The sequence below is a fragment of the Melospiza georgiana genome, chromosome 12 (genome assembly GCF_028018845.1).
Source record: "Melospiza georgiana isolate bMelGeo1 chromosome 12, bMelGeo1.pri, whole genome shotgun sequence".
In the NCBI taxonomy this organism is placed as follows: Eukaryota; Metazoa; Chordata; class Aves; order Passeriformes; family Passerellidae; genus Melospiza; species Melospiza georgiana.
Window position 1 is genome coordinate 9,743,625 of NC_080441.1, and position 15,690 is coordinate 9,759,314.

The 15,690-nt window shown below is 39.9% G+C and overlaps 1 protein-coding gene across 2 annotated transcripts in view; it reads right to left on the minus strand.

Annotated features, from left to right (window-relative positions):
* Positions 1-14,207, minus strand: part of THOC2 (THO complex subunit 2) — a 47,872-nt gene extending 33,665 nt beyond the window's left edge. For both annotated transcript variants that reach the window (XM_058033006.1, XM_058033005.1), the window contains exons 1-9: positions 14,038-14,207; positions 8,214-8,269; positions 6,951-7,042; positions 5,767-5,818; positions 4,240-4,310; positions 3,476-3,597; positions 2,609-2,742; positions 1,370-1,536; positions 557-649 (exon numbers count right to left, since the gene is read on the minus strand). In XM_058033006.1, coding sequence (XP_057888989.1) covers positions 557-649; positions 1,370-1,536; positions 2,609-2,742; positions 3,476-3,597; positions 4,240-4,310; positions 5,767-5,818; positions 6,951-7,042; positions 8,214-8,269; positions 14,038-14,099 — 849 coding nt within the window. In that variant the 5' untranslated portion in view covers positions 14,100-14,207. The remainder of the gene's footprint in view (positions 1-556; positions 650-1,369; positions 1,537-2,608; positions 2,743-3,475; positions 3,598-4,239; positions 4,311-5,766; positions 5,819-6,950; positions 7,043-8,213; positions 8,270-14,037) is intronic.
* Positions 14,208-15,690: the final 1,483 nt, after the last annotated feature.

Sequence of the window (15,690 nt, forward strand, 5' to 3'; positions counted from 1 at the left end):
ATCAAACTGGAATGCAATAAAGTTTATAAAGAAATAAGTCTCTGATTATATGTGAACACCTAAGTTCATTTCCTTCTTTCAACCTAATAAATGATCAGTATTCTTGCAGAGCATGAGAGGCCTATTCAGGAACCTGCAAGCATTTTTTAAAAATAACCCTACTATTAAACTAGAACAATGTTTGGGGCTGATTGTCCTAGCACTTTTCTCAAAAACTGATCTTGTAAAGTAGAACTTGATGGCTCTAATTCTTAAGGAAGGTTACTCAGGCATTTACCTCCAACTTCCTACTCTGCCAGAAGGTAGAAAATCTGGAGGATGCTACACAGATAATTCAAATAAAGTTTACCAGCATTCATACTTCAATGTGTGCTTATTTGAATATGTGGCATAAAGAAAGCACTGAAAATTTTAAGAATCACTAAATATTGAACACTTACAGGTATTACACAGAATATAATGAGCTTGAAAATTTAGGAACAGAATAAGGTATCTGATTTTCTTTTTTTAAAATGTCCTTAGCTTTGGCATCTAGCAGAGTAGTACTGTCACTTACATGAACATAAAGATCTTCCAAGTCTATGAGATTATGTTGCAAAAGGACAGCAGCAACTCTGTATAAGGAGGAAGGGGTCTCACCACTTGGATCCTAAAATGGACAACATCGAAATTTAAGAAAAAAGTAATCAGACCATAGCAGAAGAGTATAAAACAGAAACCACCCAATTTCTGTTCAGATGAAACAAATTAACCCACAGTTCTCCTTGTTACCATGTTATTTAACAGCTATCACTTCCAAGTCACTAGACTTTACTGTAATACACATTGAGTATTTTCAGAAACAAAACCTTTAACTTCACACCCTATAGTTCTTGTATGCAATTCATAACTATGCATTAAAAAAAAAACCCTGAGTATTTTATCAAGTATCAACCCTGCAAATATGCTCCTCACTCCTGGGGCTAAGTCCTGTTTAAAATGTACAGTCTCTTTGTTCATGCCAGTCCTTACATAACTCTACAAGTTCAAGTGGAAGGTATCAAGATTGTTTTCAGCTCTTTTAAGAGAACATTAAGCATTCTCCTGGAAAATATGGTAAGAGACTCCCACTCAAGTAATGAAATTATTGCTTTTAATACCAGAATTTTACAACTTAAAAACTAATTTCTCTGTGAAAAAAAAAAAAACCACCAAAAAGACCAACCAAACAAAAACAACAAAAAACCAAAAACCCCCAAATCAAACAAGCAACAAAAAACCCAAAGAAAAGACAAAACAAAAACCAAACAACTGCAGAAAATCTGTTCTTACTGACTGCAGTTCAACCACCAACCACAAAAGGCAAGAATTAATAATGGAAATACATTACCTGATAAAATTTGAATTTGAACCCAAGGATATGGCATAGAGTTTGAGGTTCACACATGTACATGTAAGACTCTATCAGTGGTACAAAGAAATCATCATACTCAGGCCTGCACTCATAGACTTCTAGGATGATATCCAAAACTCTATTAGGATCAAGATTGAAACATCCTAGTGGAGAAGAACAGAGCAGAAAAGCTTAATTTTCATCTTCACTCAGTTTCTATAACACAGATGCATTAACTTTTAAAATTAATTCTCTGCAGTTAAACTTGAGCCTGATTTATCAGTATCAAAATAATCTGGATCATCTATAAACACCGCACAGATCATTTTGATTTGTAGAATATTGAACTACACAAAAACATTAAACAGGACTTCCAACCCAGATTACAGCAAAAATAGAAATTAACAATTTAAAGGGAACATTTAATAGTTAAAAACCTGACCTCACCAACACCACAGGGCCAGCAAAAGGCATGGGCTGCTGCTCCTTCTCTTGTGCTGCCACACATATTTGTTCAGTCACACAAATCAGCCAGCTAGTAATTATTTTACAGCCCAAAAGCTGTTCTGGTTTGAGCTAGACCCTGAACCTCCTGATGGTCCTGCCCTGTCAATTCACCATTATTGCCAGCAGAGGAGAGCAGAGTTTCTTTATTTGAAGGGGAGCAAGCATTTTTTTATAAAATGGCAGCACAGCCTTTTGCCCATTACTGCACTGGCACCATATGAGACAGGCACTGGTGCAAACATCAATGTATTGTAAAGAATTCTTTGTTCAAAAAGGAAGTTTAAAACAAGGGTAATTACAGGTATTTCCTGTTTCATCACTCAACTTAGAAATATGAAAAAACCTCTAAAAGAACTAGGTAAAGGAAAAACATTTACTACTTCTAATTTCTCTTCACAAGGAATCACTCATTCAGTATCTTCAAGAATATAAGAATGCTCATGCACTGAACTGATATATTCAATAGCAAAAAGCATTACTTTGTTATGCTCCAATCTGCCTGACAAGCATATCTTCAAAAGATGTTAAAATCACAGCATGCATATCTAAGGCTACACCATAAATTCAGTATTTTAAGTTAAGTGTACCTACACAACATTCCCAAAATTCATTTTTCCACAGAAATAGGAACTTAAAGATACCATAATTCTATCCAAACTGATCTACTTTATGTAGTCATAAGATCATACAGGAAAACCAATGTTCATATTCTTTCAATAAATTCCTTACCTATTAAAGATTTGATATTTTCAAGGATTAAATCACTAGTGATATTTCCAGATAAGTCTTGACCCAATTCTGCAATAAGCTTTGCATAACCTTCATTCTCTTCTCTTAGCAAATTAAACTTCTGTTGCTTATAACTGCAAATAAAGAGAAATTAAATACTGTTGTGTAACATGCATCCAGTGAAGCTTACTTATGCTCTTAGCAATTTGTTATACAAAATGCTAATTCTGAACAGATTTTTAAGAACTTAATAACCTGTGCTGTTGCAAAAGCTATTAAATGCAGTATATGAATACCTGTAACATAGCATGCACTCTCCAAATAAATCCAGCTCTTATTTCAAATGCAGACAATTAAAAAGATTAGACTTGCACTTAACAGGAAAGCTTGTTCTACACACTACTCTGGAGAACTGCTCTGTGGCAGTCCATGTTTAAGAATCTATTCTTGTTTCATGTGATGCTCTTTGACACTGAAACATTGGATGCGGAGACAGAAACCAAACATACACCAAAAAAAAATCTGTGCTGCCCAAACTAAAATAACTCTGTTTGCCTACTTATGAAAACAAAACCTATTCTTAACTGATGCAAGAGCAATAATTAATTTAGTTATACTTTGTAAATTCATATATCTGTACATGGAATCCCTGTAGCAAAAGCCATAGATAACATGAGAAAGATTTTATACTTCTCAAGAGTTTGAAAAATAAAGGCAAAAATAATCCTTATGTCAATGGCAAGTTAAAATGCAACAAAATGTATTTCCCAAAGAAAACTGAGCACTTGGTAGAAAACACTGTTACCAGACTAATCATCATTGCCCTTCCCCACCCACTCCCCAGACAACCCTTGCCTCAAGACTTACAATAGTTTTGTCTTTATTTTAACAGATTTTTGATTGAACTGTTGAGACTGCTTGATGAGTCCCAATGACTCCAGTGTCTCTGGATCTAAACGCTCCTTTAGGACAGTGTCAGATACAAGGTACTGAAAAACACCAAAAACACACACCAAATTTGTCAATTACAAAGACCTAGAAACCACACAATTATTACTTTATGCTACATGTGCTTTCTGACTAAAACAAAAAAAGTTTACATTTTGCTTCAAACACAGAAGCTGACACTATTAACTGAAACTGGAATTTCACAGTGGTAGATTTTATATACAAGAGCATCCTAAAGCCCTAGAGTCTAACTGCTGGTTTCATTGCATAGCATCCAGGGACATTATTACCAAGAACTGCATATTTACAAAGAGTATTCTTTATTTTTTAAGAAGTCTTATTTTCATATGCTGAACTTTCCTACAAATCAAGCTTATCCCATGCATTTAGGAATGTTCCTTCTAAACACAAGAGGACATTACATAAAGAAGTGCAACTCAGAAGAAAAATTTCTGGTAAACTTGTAGGTAGAAAAATTTAAGTTCTCTCAAAACTCTTTAAAGAACTCAAGAGGGAGCTGTACTATACTCTTCTATCACAACACTTTGGAGATGAATTTTTAAATTATTTGAGCATTTGGAAAACACTCTTACAGTCTTTTCTGGAGAAAAATAAAATCAAGCTTCAACACTCTTATTTTCCTTGTCAAATTTTGACTTGCAATTTTTCCAGGTATAACTTACCAAACAGGCCAATACCAGTTGTGTAAAATGATCCCTCTTATTTTTTTCTTCTAAACAACTTGTTTCAATATCTACAAAAGAAGACGGGGGGAGAAAGCAATTTTTACTTGTGAAATTTTGAGAGTTTCTTCTTTTAGGAGCTATTCTGACAAATACTAATGATAACACAAGGCAAAGAAACTTATTGATAGCATGGCAGTTTCTTGCCACTTCCCACCCACTCATCCCCCCATGGGGTTCACGTAATATCTTGATGACAATTCTCACTCATCCACAAGTCTCATGAAAAGGTAAAACAGAAACCAGAGGAATGTTGCAGTAATTTTTCTTGCCATTCTCTTTGTTGCAATAACGTTTATGGCAAGCATTAAAGATCAATAGTAAGCACAAAATCAGAAATATGAACCAGTGAAGAGGACTGCATGACCCTGGCCTTAAGGTAATGTTCTCATCTTTTTCCCTGTGGCTTCAGAGAGCTACCATTTACTGTCTGTCTGCAGTCTCTTACCAGCTGTGATTGTCTGTTACCATTAATGCCTTCTGTATTGTCAACTACTGAAAGCAATTCACTCCTGTGGGAAGACAGGCCATGGAACACTGGCCAGGGAAGCAAACCTTCTGAAGCAGTTATAGAAAAGCACATCATGACAGGAAGTAAGGAGCTGCACAAGGGGTAGAAAACTCCGTAACAGAATGCAAGACAGGCCTTACAATAAACAAACCAACAAGAAACCCACCACACATACCCACAGAGAAAACATCAGCAACAAATATGTCAGAAAGAAGGCCCTAAAGAGACTGAAAATCAGTGGCTGTAGCAGGGTAGAAGTGGAGGCAACAGACCAGTCAGATCAGCCTGGACCTCAGCAGCCAAGACTCTCAGCCAAAGAACAAGCTGCATCAAAAAATTTTTCCAGTGTATGTGGATGAGTGGACAAATCAAAATTCTCATATATTGAAACACAGCTGGGAAAAAAATCCTGATAGCAGCACATACTGATTAGAGTAAAAAAGGGGTTAGAGGAAACAAGCAAGAAATTGTCAAATGTCCTTTGCTGCCAAGTTTGAAACCCAGCTCCTTAGCCACACTATTCTCTGCTACTAGTGAAAGCATAGCATTTGGCTACACACTAACTTAAAGGAAAGAGGGAAAAGAAATATAAATAGAAAAAGGCAGACAGATACACTAGTTTCAGTTATTCCAGTAGTTCAAGAAGCAGCTAATTTAAGTCTTCTAATCTAACATCCAACACTCTTACAAGCTAGCTCCTTTAACTATTCTTGGCAGATCAACTTGCACTGCCTTTAATAGGCAAACTTCTGGAAACTATAACAGAACAAAGCAGAATGAAAAGACATTAACAAGTGAAGTACAGATACACTGAGGAAGAATCAACACGTGCTTTGTAAAGAGGAATCATGCTTTACAGATGTAATGAAGTTTCCTGAAGAAGTCAACAAGCAGATACACAAAACTTGAATTTCTCAAATCCGTTGCAATGCTGAAAGGAAGGGACCCCAACTTACCTAATATGCAGAACACATCAGCTAGGATAGAAGGCATGTCTTCTCGGAATTCCTAGGGAACAAGATCCCATTTAATGAAGGCAGAAAATCCAATATGCAAGCTTAGAAAATGTTTGCATTATATAAAATAATGCATCATCATAAAGTTTAGCTCAATTAGTCATGCATATTATTTATATTATTAATAATTCATATTAACAATGTACATGTTTAATTAGTGACTAATATCTAATGTAAGTGCTGAACTAACTATTGATATGTAGTGACACACTTAAATTACATGTCAAGGTTACAGGGTGTTTTGTGACCAGGGACAAAACCCCCTCATTGGTCCCTCCACCTCCTTGGCTCAAGGCTCTTTATCCCTGTGTGAGGAGCAGGAGCACAAAAAGTGACCTGCAGTTTCTCACACACCAAACAGATTCTGATTTCCTATGGCAACCAAAGATCCAACATTTCTCATGCCACCCCAACAGCAAGGTGCCCTACAGCCTTGTCTTGCCTCAACACCAATGCTGAAGTTCAAAAAACCCAAAAGAGTTACACTAGATTATTGCAACACATTTTTCCTTAATGTTCCATACACATCAAAACAGCAACTTAACAAAATTAAGAAAATATTTCTAAAAGATTTTCAATGTGTTTTTCCTAGTTCACTGTCTTAAGAAAACAGTATTTGTAAGCATGGTAGTTTAGAGGAAATCACTCTCTTCCTTATTTTCTCCACTTATTCAAAGCATTTTAAGAAGAGTCTTGCTCAAACAAAAAGTAAGTCTAGTGCATTATTTCAAGGGCCATCACAGAACTTGGATACCCCAACAATAAAATGGAACACTGTCACACTGTTATAAAAACCAGAAGGTGGCATCACAGATGTGCTGCATGTGCAAGTGACATTTGTTTCTAGCATTTATTAACTTATTTATTAACAACTTCAGTCTTCATGTGCCCTTTAAGCGTGACTTAACTTTTAATTTATGCTGAAATATCTATTCCTCACCAGGAAAAAATGAAACCCTGCCAGTCTACATATATATCAAGTGTACATAAATGAAGAATTTGATAAGAATGACTTTTAGACATATCAAAGAAAAATCTCTTGAATATTTTCCTGCTTGGATGTCATCTGGGCTTTTATAAGAAAGATTTTATTAAGTACGTAATTGTTACAAATATATACTTACTATGACATCACCAAGAACATTAGAAGCTTGATCATGCTTTAAGTTTCCTCTGACAACGTGGTAAGCAAGCTCATACAAAGCCTGCTGAATATCTGTTGAAAGACAAGAGATGAAGGAACATATTAGCTAATCCTCTGTCTGTTAAAGCAATGTTTACAGTAATGCTGCAGACATCAGACAAGTAAAGGAGATATGTTTCCCTCACCAGGAAAGGGGATTACTTTGTTATTGCTAATAGATTAAAACTGATCATCAAAATCTAAGATTTCACACAAGCATAAAGTGAGCGATGATCCACTTTCTCTGGAGAGTCCATGGAATAACAGTAAAATGGGCAGAAAAATCACCATCCTGCATACAGTAACCTGAGTCTTGACAGGTGACTTAACAAAGACATCCTTACCTTCTAATTCACATCAATGTCATATTATACACACATTATAATATTATCATGTTATACACACACAGAAAACATTACAATACTTTCCTAGCCATGTCTCATCACAGATACGCTCTCAAAAGCCATTTCTCTAGAAGAAAGCAAAATTTAATTGGAGAAAAAATGTTTGATAAGGATTGTTTCTTCATTTTTCTAAGGAAAGTCTCCTATGACTCAAGAATGTAACCTTAAAAATGCTTGCAATAAGCTGAAGCACTAAACAGAGGTATTCCAGTTGAGAAAAACCTTGCACAATATAAACATGGTGGTTGTAAAACCAGCTGTGAGAAACCTGTAAGGTTCTTAAATAATACACAAAAATGTTGTGGTTTTACTATATGAATAATAACAAACCCCCATGTTTTCACCTTGTACTTTCACCACATGGTTTGCTCAATAAACTATATTCAATAACAAGTTACACAGATCTTAATGCCTTAAATCATGCAGTCAGTAAGGTGGTGACTACAGACCACTGTGGGTGAATTAAAACAATTTATTTTTAACAGAGATAGGCTAATTTCACACTTGCACACTTAGGGTTCAGATATTTAACTTCTAAAATAAAATCTAGTTTTGTGTTGAGCTTGCAAAGTGGAATTCCATTTTCCATGGCATAAATCAAACATTGGACAATGCTGCCAAAAAAACCCCTGGACGTCTGAAAGCAATCCTGGTAGCGCATGTTTGTATTTGTAGTATTCACCTTCAGCACCCACTAATGGTCACATGAACATTCCAATCACACACATGCAAAGGTACCATAATCAACTGTTTCCAGGCTTGTTTTCTATTCAACTAAAACCAGCAAACAAACAACTTACCTCTGAAACCCACATCATGATTTTTGTTTTCACTGAGAGCACGACACAGCTGCACACTAAAATAAAACAAATGTTTTAAAAACAATCATTAGATATTAGGATACAAATGTTTTGGGGTTCTTTTTTCATTGATGCTCTGGCTAAAGCAGCTTTAGATTTGGGTGGTTTAAATGGATGATGACATTTGAATTTCTCCAAAGTAAACCCTAATTCAGAGAACTTACAGCAAAGAAACACAAGATTCCCAATAGATCTCATACACATATAAATATTCTTCCTAACACTGTATTTCCTTGAGAAAAGTAAGAACATGAGGCAAGGAAGTCCTAGCAATAATCTACTGGCATTATCCAATGAGGAAATGCTTCTCATTGAAAACTACCATAGTTATAGTAATTCTAACTCCTGCTTGTAAAAAACTTTCAACATTAACATATGTGCATTATTTCCTTATGCAATGTTTCACCAAGAGTAAGACAATTTTTTCTTAATTCTAGTCCCTAAAACAATCCACTCTAGGAAGCAGAAACCTGTCATGTTGCATTGTGACTGGCTGCACCCAGAGCCATATGCAAAAAGCACTCAGAGTGCTGTGCACACTGTGCAGGAGAGAAATTAATAGTTCTCTGTGTTAGAAAAGAAATGCTTCTCCACTACACTGACAGCTTGGAAATGGACATCTTTCCGAGATACAAGGATCTTCCCTCTTCTCTACCAGTACGGTCACCCCAGCAAGAGGTTTCAAAAGCAGTTTCCTATTTAAAAGTGGCAGTATTTAAGAAAGGTAGTGATTAATCTTTATCATAACAGACACCAGGGAATATTTGAAGAATTTTTGTCACATTTGCACATTTTCAACCAGAAGTTCACATATTTTTCAAAGTATCTTTCACGTGCAGAAAGTGAGAAGGGTATCAGAGCTATGTCTCAGTCCTACATAAGATGGCAAGACTACAGTTTGCTGTGGGAGCCATTTTAAGCTGTCTCAAATAAGGCAGTTATGTGTAATTGTTACAGAGGCTCATCATGAAAAATAACAGTAAAAAATAGTTCTGTGGCAATCCATTACCCATTCTATTTGCATCCTATATAGATTATCACTTCTCTAGCAAGACTAAGCAGCTGTTCCAGCAATCAGAGGATTATAATGAGCAAATATAAGGTATACACACCCTTCAGACAACTGGAAACTAGGGAGTTTCACACATAACAATCAGCAGAAACACAGAACCTCAGCAAAAAGCAAAGGTATGGCTAAAATATCCTAAACACTATTGAAGAGGATATATTTAACTAGAATAGAGACAGCAAAACAGGGGAATAGGTATTTTATTTTTCATTAATGGTAAGTTAACATTTTTAAAGAATAGATTTCTTCCCCCAGCTGTCCCAAAAAAATATATCAATTCAATAAAAATCAATTTTGTTAAATTTTAATTACTTCTTCATAAAGAAGGTGCCCTATAAGCACTCATTTCTAAATTCTCTATACAAATAACAGTAAAGTGAAACATCAGATGCTTAAAAAAAATTTCTGAGACAGACACTTTGGCCCCTATGTCCTAAGATTACCATCCTCAACCAGGTTACAACAGCAACAACCCTGTCTGCTTGGATTGATGAGTTTTTTTAAGTACACCTTAATGCAAAATCAGAGCTTCAAGCCCTTCCCATTCCCTTCCCAGCAGTATCAAAATAGTATTAACAACATCACATTACTTTAAGACACAAATCTGTTTGATCAATATAGTAAAAAACTCTAAGATGATCTGCAAAACAACATGCTTAATATTTGCAAATTAGAACCCTCTGAATTATTATACTGGAGGAAAAAAAAAAAAAAAGAAAGGCAGAAGTATTTCTTTTTATGATTCTATTATGATTCTATTCTTTTCTAGAGGCATTCCCTCAAAGCAAGACCACCTTTGCTGTGGGTGCTGCCAGGCAGTACAGCTGCACTGATTGAATGGTGTGTTACTGCAGAAATGGGACACACTCCAGAACACTTCTTCCCTTCTCAGCAGGAGTTTCAGCCCTCCCATCAGTTACATCAGTGCACCTGACAAACCTGGCACAAAACTGGTCCAAACCCAGGTCTCCAGCCACTTCTGCAGGTTGGAGCACTTCCCAGGAGGCCACAGAGGCACCCTGGTGACTGAAGGCAAGGCAGTCTCCTCCTTTCCAGCAACAACAACCTGAGAGATTAGTTCATCTTGTCTCACCTCAGTGCATGAAATGAAAATCAAAACAGCTGCACCTTCACAGGACAGAATCTGGTCAGTGTTCATTTGACTTACTACTCTGACCTGGTAGCTCATTGCTGCCAGCTTAGGATGGAGAACTTCCCTGCTCTACTAAAACCTACATCTCTTCACCTGAAAGTAAAACTGTCAAAAATAGCTTTAAAAAAACACACAATCACTTTTGAAAACCACAGTTTCAAAATTAAATTTATTTTGGATTGTGATGGGATAGATTTGCTGAGAACACCAATTCTGAAGCAGTGTGAACAAGTCTGCATGGCAGAGGCAGCAGCAGAACTGAGACCTCCCAAGTCATACACCACATCCTACAACCTCCATTCCACTCCCACACGGGGATTAAAGCAGTAATTATCACAAAGTGCATGTGCCTGCCAGCACTTAATATATGCATAACTTAACTGATGCAGGTAGTTCTTCAGCTGAGATAAAGTACAATCAATTGCACTTTGCAGTCAGGATGGCACAACTACACCCAACTCTGGATGATTCCCAGCCCCTGACCTGCGTCAGCAATGTTACAGTGTTGGGTTAAAGTAACAAACAAGCTGGAAGGGCCTGAAAGATCCAGTCTCAACATTTCACACAATGTCAAATTCTTCAGTTTATCCTGAGGCCTACATTGCATGAGCTGCCAAGCCTTTATTAAAGCCCTCCATCCACACTAAGGGCTCCTTGCTGTGCTGATCTCTCACAGCACAAGGTACCAGTGACTGTGTGTGTTCCAAGTGTCCATGTGGCTGCAGGCACAGACCAGCATCTGGCTGTGCAAAACACAACAATTTTCCTACAAAGACAGCACACACAAGTAGGTCTACAAGGAACAGCATAAACAGTCACACTCAGACTCCAACTTCATCTGCACACCAGTATCTGCCAGTAGCAAACAAATGAACATTATTTAGTCAAGTGTACTTAGAGAGAGGAGGATCTGAACAAAAAGTGACACGTAAGATGACCACATCCTGACCAACGTAGTTTTGGCAGCTACATACACTTTTATGTAGCCACTTTTATGAAGCCACCACATTTATGTATTTTTATTAGATACTATCACAAATGAGTAGCTTGATTAATTAAATTCCAAGCTTGTACAGTTTTGACCAATGTCTCTGAACAATGTCTTAGAAGCAAATGGTCACCACTGCATTACTAATTAATATTATGACATTCTTAAGACATACAAAATCCTTACCTTCTGATTTCTGGATAGTACTGTTAAATCATGACAAGCTGATCAAACAATCAAAAATATCACACCATTCAAAAAAACCCTAAAACCACATCAACCCCCACAAAACAACAACAAAAAATTCAGAGCAATTATCTTAAGCAGCCATTATTAATCCCAGTAGAAACTGAAATGCCAAATTAAAACAAACCATTTTCTTCTCTCAATTTTATTTTCTTCTCTCTTCCCCCAGAACAAAGAAATGTGTTTTCATTTAGGTATCTACTACTGCCAAAATACTATCTCAACTGATCTAGCCAGATCATGTAAGCCATTTCATGCTCCAGCAAGTAAATACTTTTACCATAAGAACTCATCTTTCCTAGTAATTATGAAGGGGTTTTATCTCCTTAAAATGCCTACCAAAAACCTTCTAAATTTTTGTAATTCTTCTATTTGCTAGTAATGGCAGTTTTGCCATTCTGCAGCATCCTTCCCCTCCCCACTTTTCTAACATCATTACAATGAATTGGCCTCACTTTGAGCCACAAAGACCAAGAGTGAACTTAGGACTAGACCTAATTTTTATTCTTGGGCATACCAGTATTAGACAAATAATTCAATAAAAATTAGTAGTGTTACTGCATTTACTCCCTTTTTACTTTAATGCTTAAAAACATTTCCTGTGTTTCATTCTGAAATGATAGCAGCCTAGCTCTGTTTTCCTCTAATTAGTCAGGGGATAGGAAGTTTTGGAAAAAGAAACAAGAAGTTAGGCACTGAAGACTCTCCCAATAAAACTGGCTTCCTAATAAGTTCTCTAAATATTGTCTACAGGTATACACCTTAGATTCTGGAAAATAAGTTCATGCATATTCCTCACATTTATAAAGCCACCACTGCAAAGCCTGACAACTGCTATCCAGACACAATTACACTTCTTTTAAAGCATATGGCCTCATCTGCAAACTGCTCTGGAAGTCATGCCTGGAACGTCATTTAAGCAGTCTCCCAAATGAAGTGCAAGTACCACAAACACAGGAATCCAGCTAATCATTTTGTTTTATTGGTCCCATGGCAGATGAACACTCCCTTCCCACCCTGTTTAAGAAGCACTGTTCCGAGGGGAGAGAAGAATCCTGGAAGGTTTATCATGGTCCAAAGCCATGTAAGCTGCCTCCTCCAAAGCTCAGAGTGCTGAGAACCCAACAAACACAGTGCAGTTGCCATTCCGTGATCAGCCAGGAAATGTCTGCTCTCTTGCAAACTCCACACGGCCTCTCACCGTGTTCAGCTTGTGCATTAGCACAATAATGGTTCCAGCATAAGTCAAACCAAAAATTACATGGCCATAAAGGGGGGCCCCTTCACTACAAAATGGTGGCTCTGGAAATAACAGTGTTTTGTGCAGGATTCTCTACATTCTCTAATCTCCAACCCACTGCCGTTTCCCTCATGCACAAGGAAGATTCATTGGCAAATCTGCACAACCATTCAGAAAACACGAACAAAAGAAAATAATAAAATGTGTGATTATCAAGAAGTGTTTCTCTAAGTGATCCCGGCAAAATCCATATATAAAACAGCAAAATTTGAAGTTTTGTTGTTACTTACAATAAAAAAGAAAAGCACATGGAAGAATTAAAATAAGAGCACATAAAAACATATAGTTAGTGCAGAGAACACTCCAGTTGAAACTAACAAAGAAACATGAAATGACCAAACTGGTAAAACATCCCTTCAAGAGCTGTACTCCTGAAACACAACATTTAGTGAACCTGCCACATTAAAATGGCTTAAAACAGACACAGGCCCAAAATGGAAAGCTCCTGGTACACCTGGATTAATTTGAGAGGTTGCAACCGGACCCCTCCGTGCACAAAGCTTACTTTGTGGGATAGAACAAGCGTGAATACCTGATCGTATTTTGCCTGGGTCAAATAATACGGGGCCAGTCCTATCAGAATCGGCAAAAAAGTGGGAACGGGGCCTGGGGCCTCTGCCAGAAGGGTCAGTACTATAGAGCCAGAGACACAGGAGCGTTTCAGGGTCCGTATTACCGCGGGGGGCGGCTGAAGATGAGCCCGACCCCCGACAAACCCGGCCCCGAGGCTGGAAGGGGGCGCTCGGGGCGCCGGGAAAGCCGGGCCCAGCTACGGCGGCCGAGCGTCGGCGGAGGGCGGCAGCACCCGGCCGAAGAGGACGGGAGGGCGGCCCAGGCCCTCATCCCGACCATGGCTGCGACCCTACGCCCAGCAGCAAGGACAGAGCCCCGACCGCCGTCCTCCCCGCCGCCCCCCAGGCTCCCCGGGCTGGCGAGGCCCGGGCACCCTCGCCCCCCTCCCGCAGGCCGCAGCGCCCGTCCCTCCCCACGGCGAGGCCCCGCACTCACAACTCGCTCTTGCCGCCTTTCTCCCAGTTCTTTATCCACTCGGCCGGGAGCAGCGCCGCCATCTTCCCCGTGCAGCGCCGAGGGCCCGGATGGAGCAGCGGCGGCGCCGGGTCAGAGGGGACGGACGGGCCGCGAGAAACCGCGGGACGCGGCCGCGCCGTGCGGGGAGGCGGCGGTGCGGACTGCGCCTGCGCGCGGGGGCCGCGGGGCGGTGCCACGGCCGCGCGTGTGCGTTACAACAGCGGGGAGGGGCGGGGCGGGGCGCGGTGCCTCCTGCGCGTGCGCACTGAAGTCCCGAGGGCGTAGGGCGCCGTGCGCGTGCGTGTCAGTGTCAGAGCTGTGTGGTGGTGTGCGTGCACGCGCGTTAGAGCCGTGTGGTGGTGTGCGTGTACGCGCGTTAGAGCCGTGTGGTGATGTGCGTGCACGCGCGTTAGAGCCGTGTGGTGGTGTGTGTGTCAGAGCTGGTGGTGTGGTGGTGTCTGTGCGCGCACGCGTTAGACTGTCTGGTGGTGTGTGCGCGTGTGCTCGCGCGTTAGAGCTGTGTGGTGGTGTGTGTGTGCATGCGCGTTAACGCCGTGCTGTGATGCGCGCCCGCGTTGGAGCCGCGGTGTGCGCGCCAGAGGCGTGGGGCGGGGCGCCCTGCTTGCGGCGTGTGCGTTAGTACAGCGGGGCGCGTGTGCGCATGTGCGTTGCGGTCGCGAAGTCCTGCGCGTGTGCGTGGGGCAACCCCAGCCCCAGTACCGTGGACAGAACGATAAAGCGTTTGAATAAATAAGCGGCTCAAAAAGGATTTGTGTAAAACTTGCTGTGACACGTGTAAATGGTCGTTCCGATACAAGCACTTAGGACAAACAATTGTATGGATGCCGTATTCCGCATGTCACCCCTCATGCCTGTGCCTATTTTGTTACATATCCCTTGTCTCCATTAAGTGTCCGCAAGCTGTTCTGTGTTCCCTTCAGTTGCTAATTGGGACATTAGGGTTAAAATACTCTATTTCGTCGGGCAGCACATGTTTTTCGTCTTTTCAGACATTTCTCTTTCCTCTCAAGTCACCTACCTTCTCAGTCTTGTGAACGCTTCCTCCTCTACTCCTCTAGTAGTGTAAATTGTTTCACAAATGCGATGGAACTTCAGAAAACGGGGAAATTGAAATGAAATCTCAAGATGAGGCCTCGGTGCTCCTGTGGCTGTATCGGTACCAGCCCTGCTGTGCTCGCTGCCTTGTGCTCTGTTCTCCACACTGAGTGAATCAGCTTGCCAGCCCTTGGTGTAAGAGCTTTCCACTCGCTAAATAGCTCTGTTCAGAAATGCTGGCCTTCAGCAAATCTGCATAACTCTGCCTGAGAGAGGGAACAGTGTTGTTTCAATTCTCATTCTCAGCCTGTTCCCACAAACTGTATGTTGTGCTGGATGCTGCTGTTCTTGGGCCCTATGAACAGCACCTTCTTCAAGGGGATCCCTTACAGCCCTAAACTCTGCACTAACACGAGTAGCAAAGGAGGCAGATTCTCTGCTTCTCATACTTACATTTTTAATTAGATACAGACCACATTCCAGGCATACCATATGCAGTGTGATAGAAGATACATTCAGTTTACAAATGCCTATTTAAAACATATGTGTGGATGATAAGAGGCACAGAATTGCAGG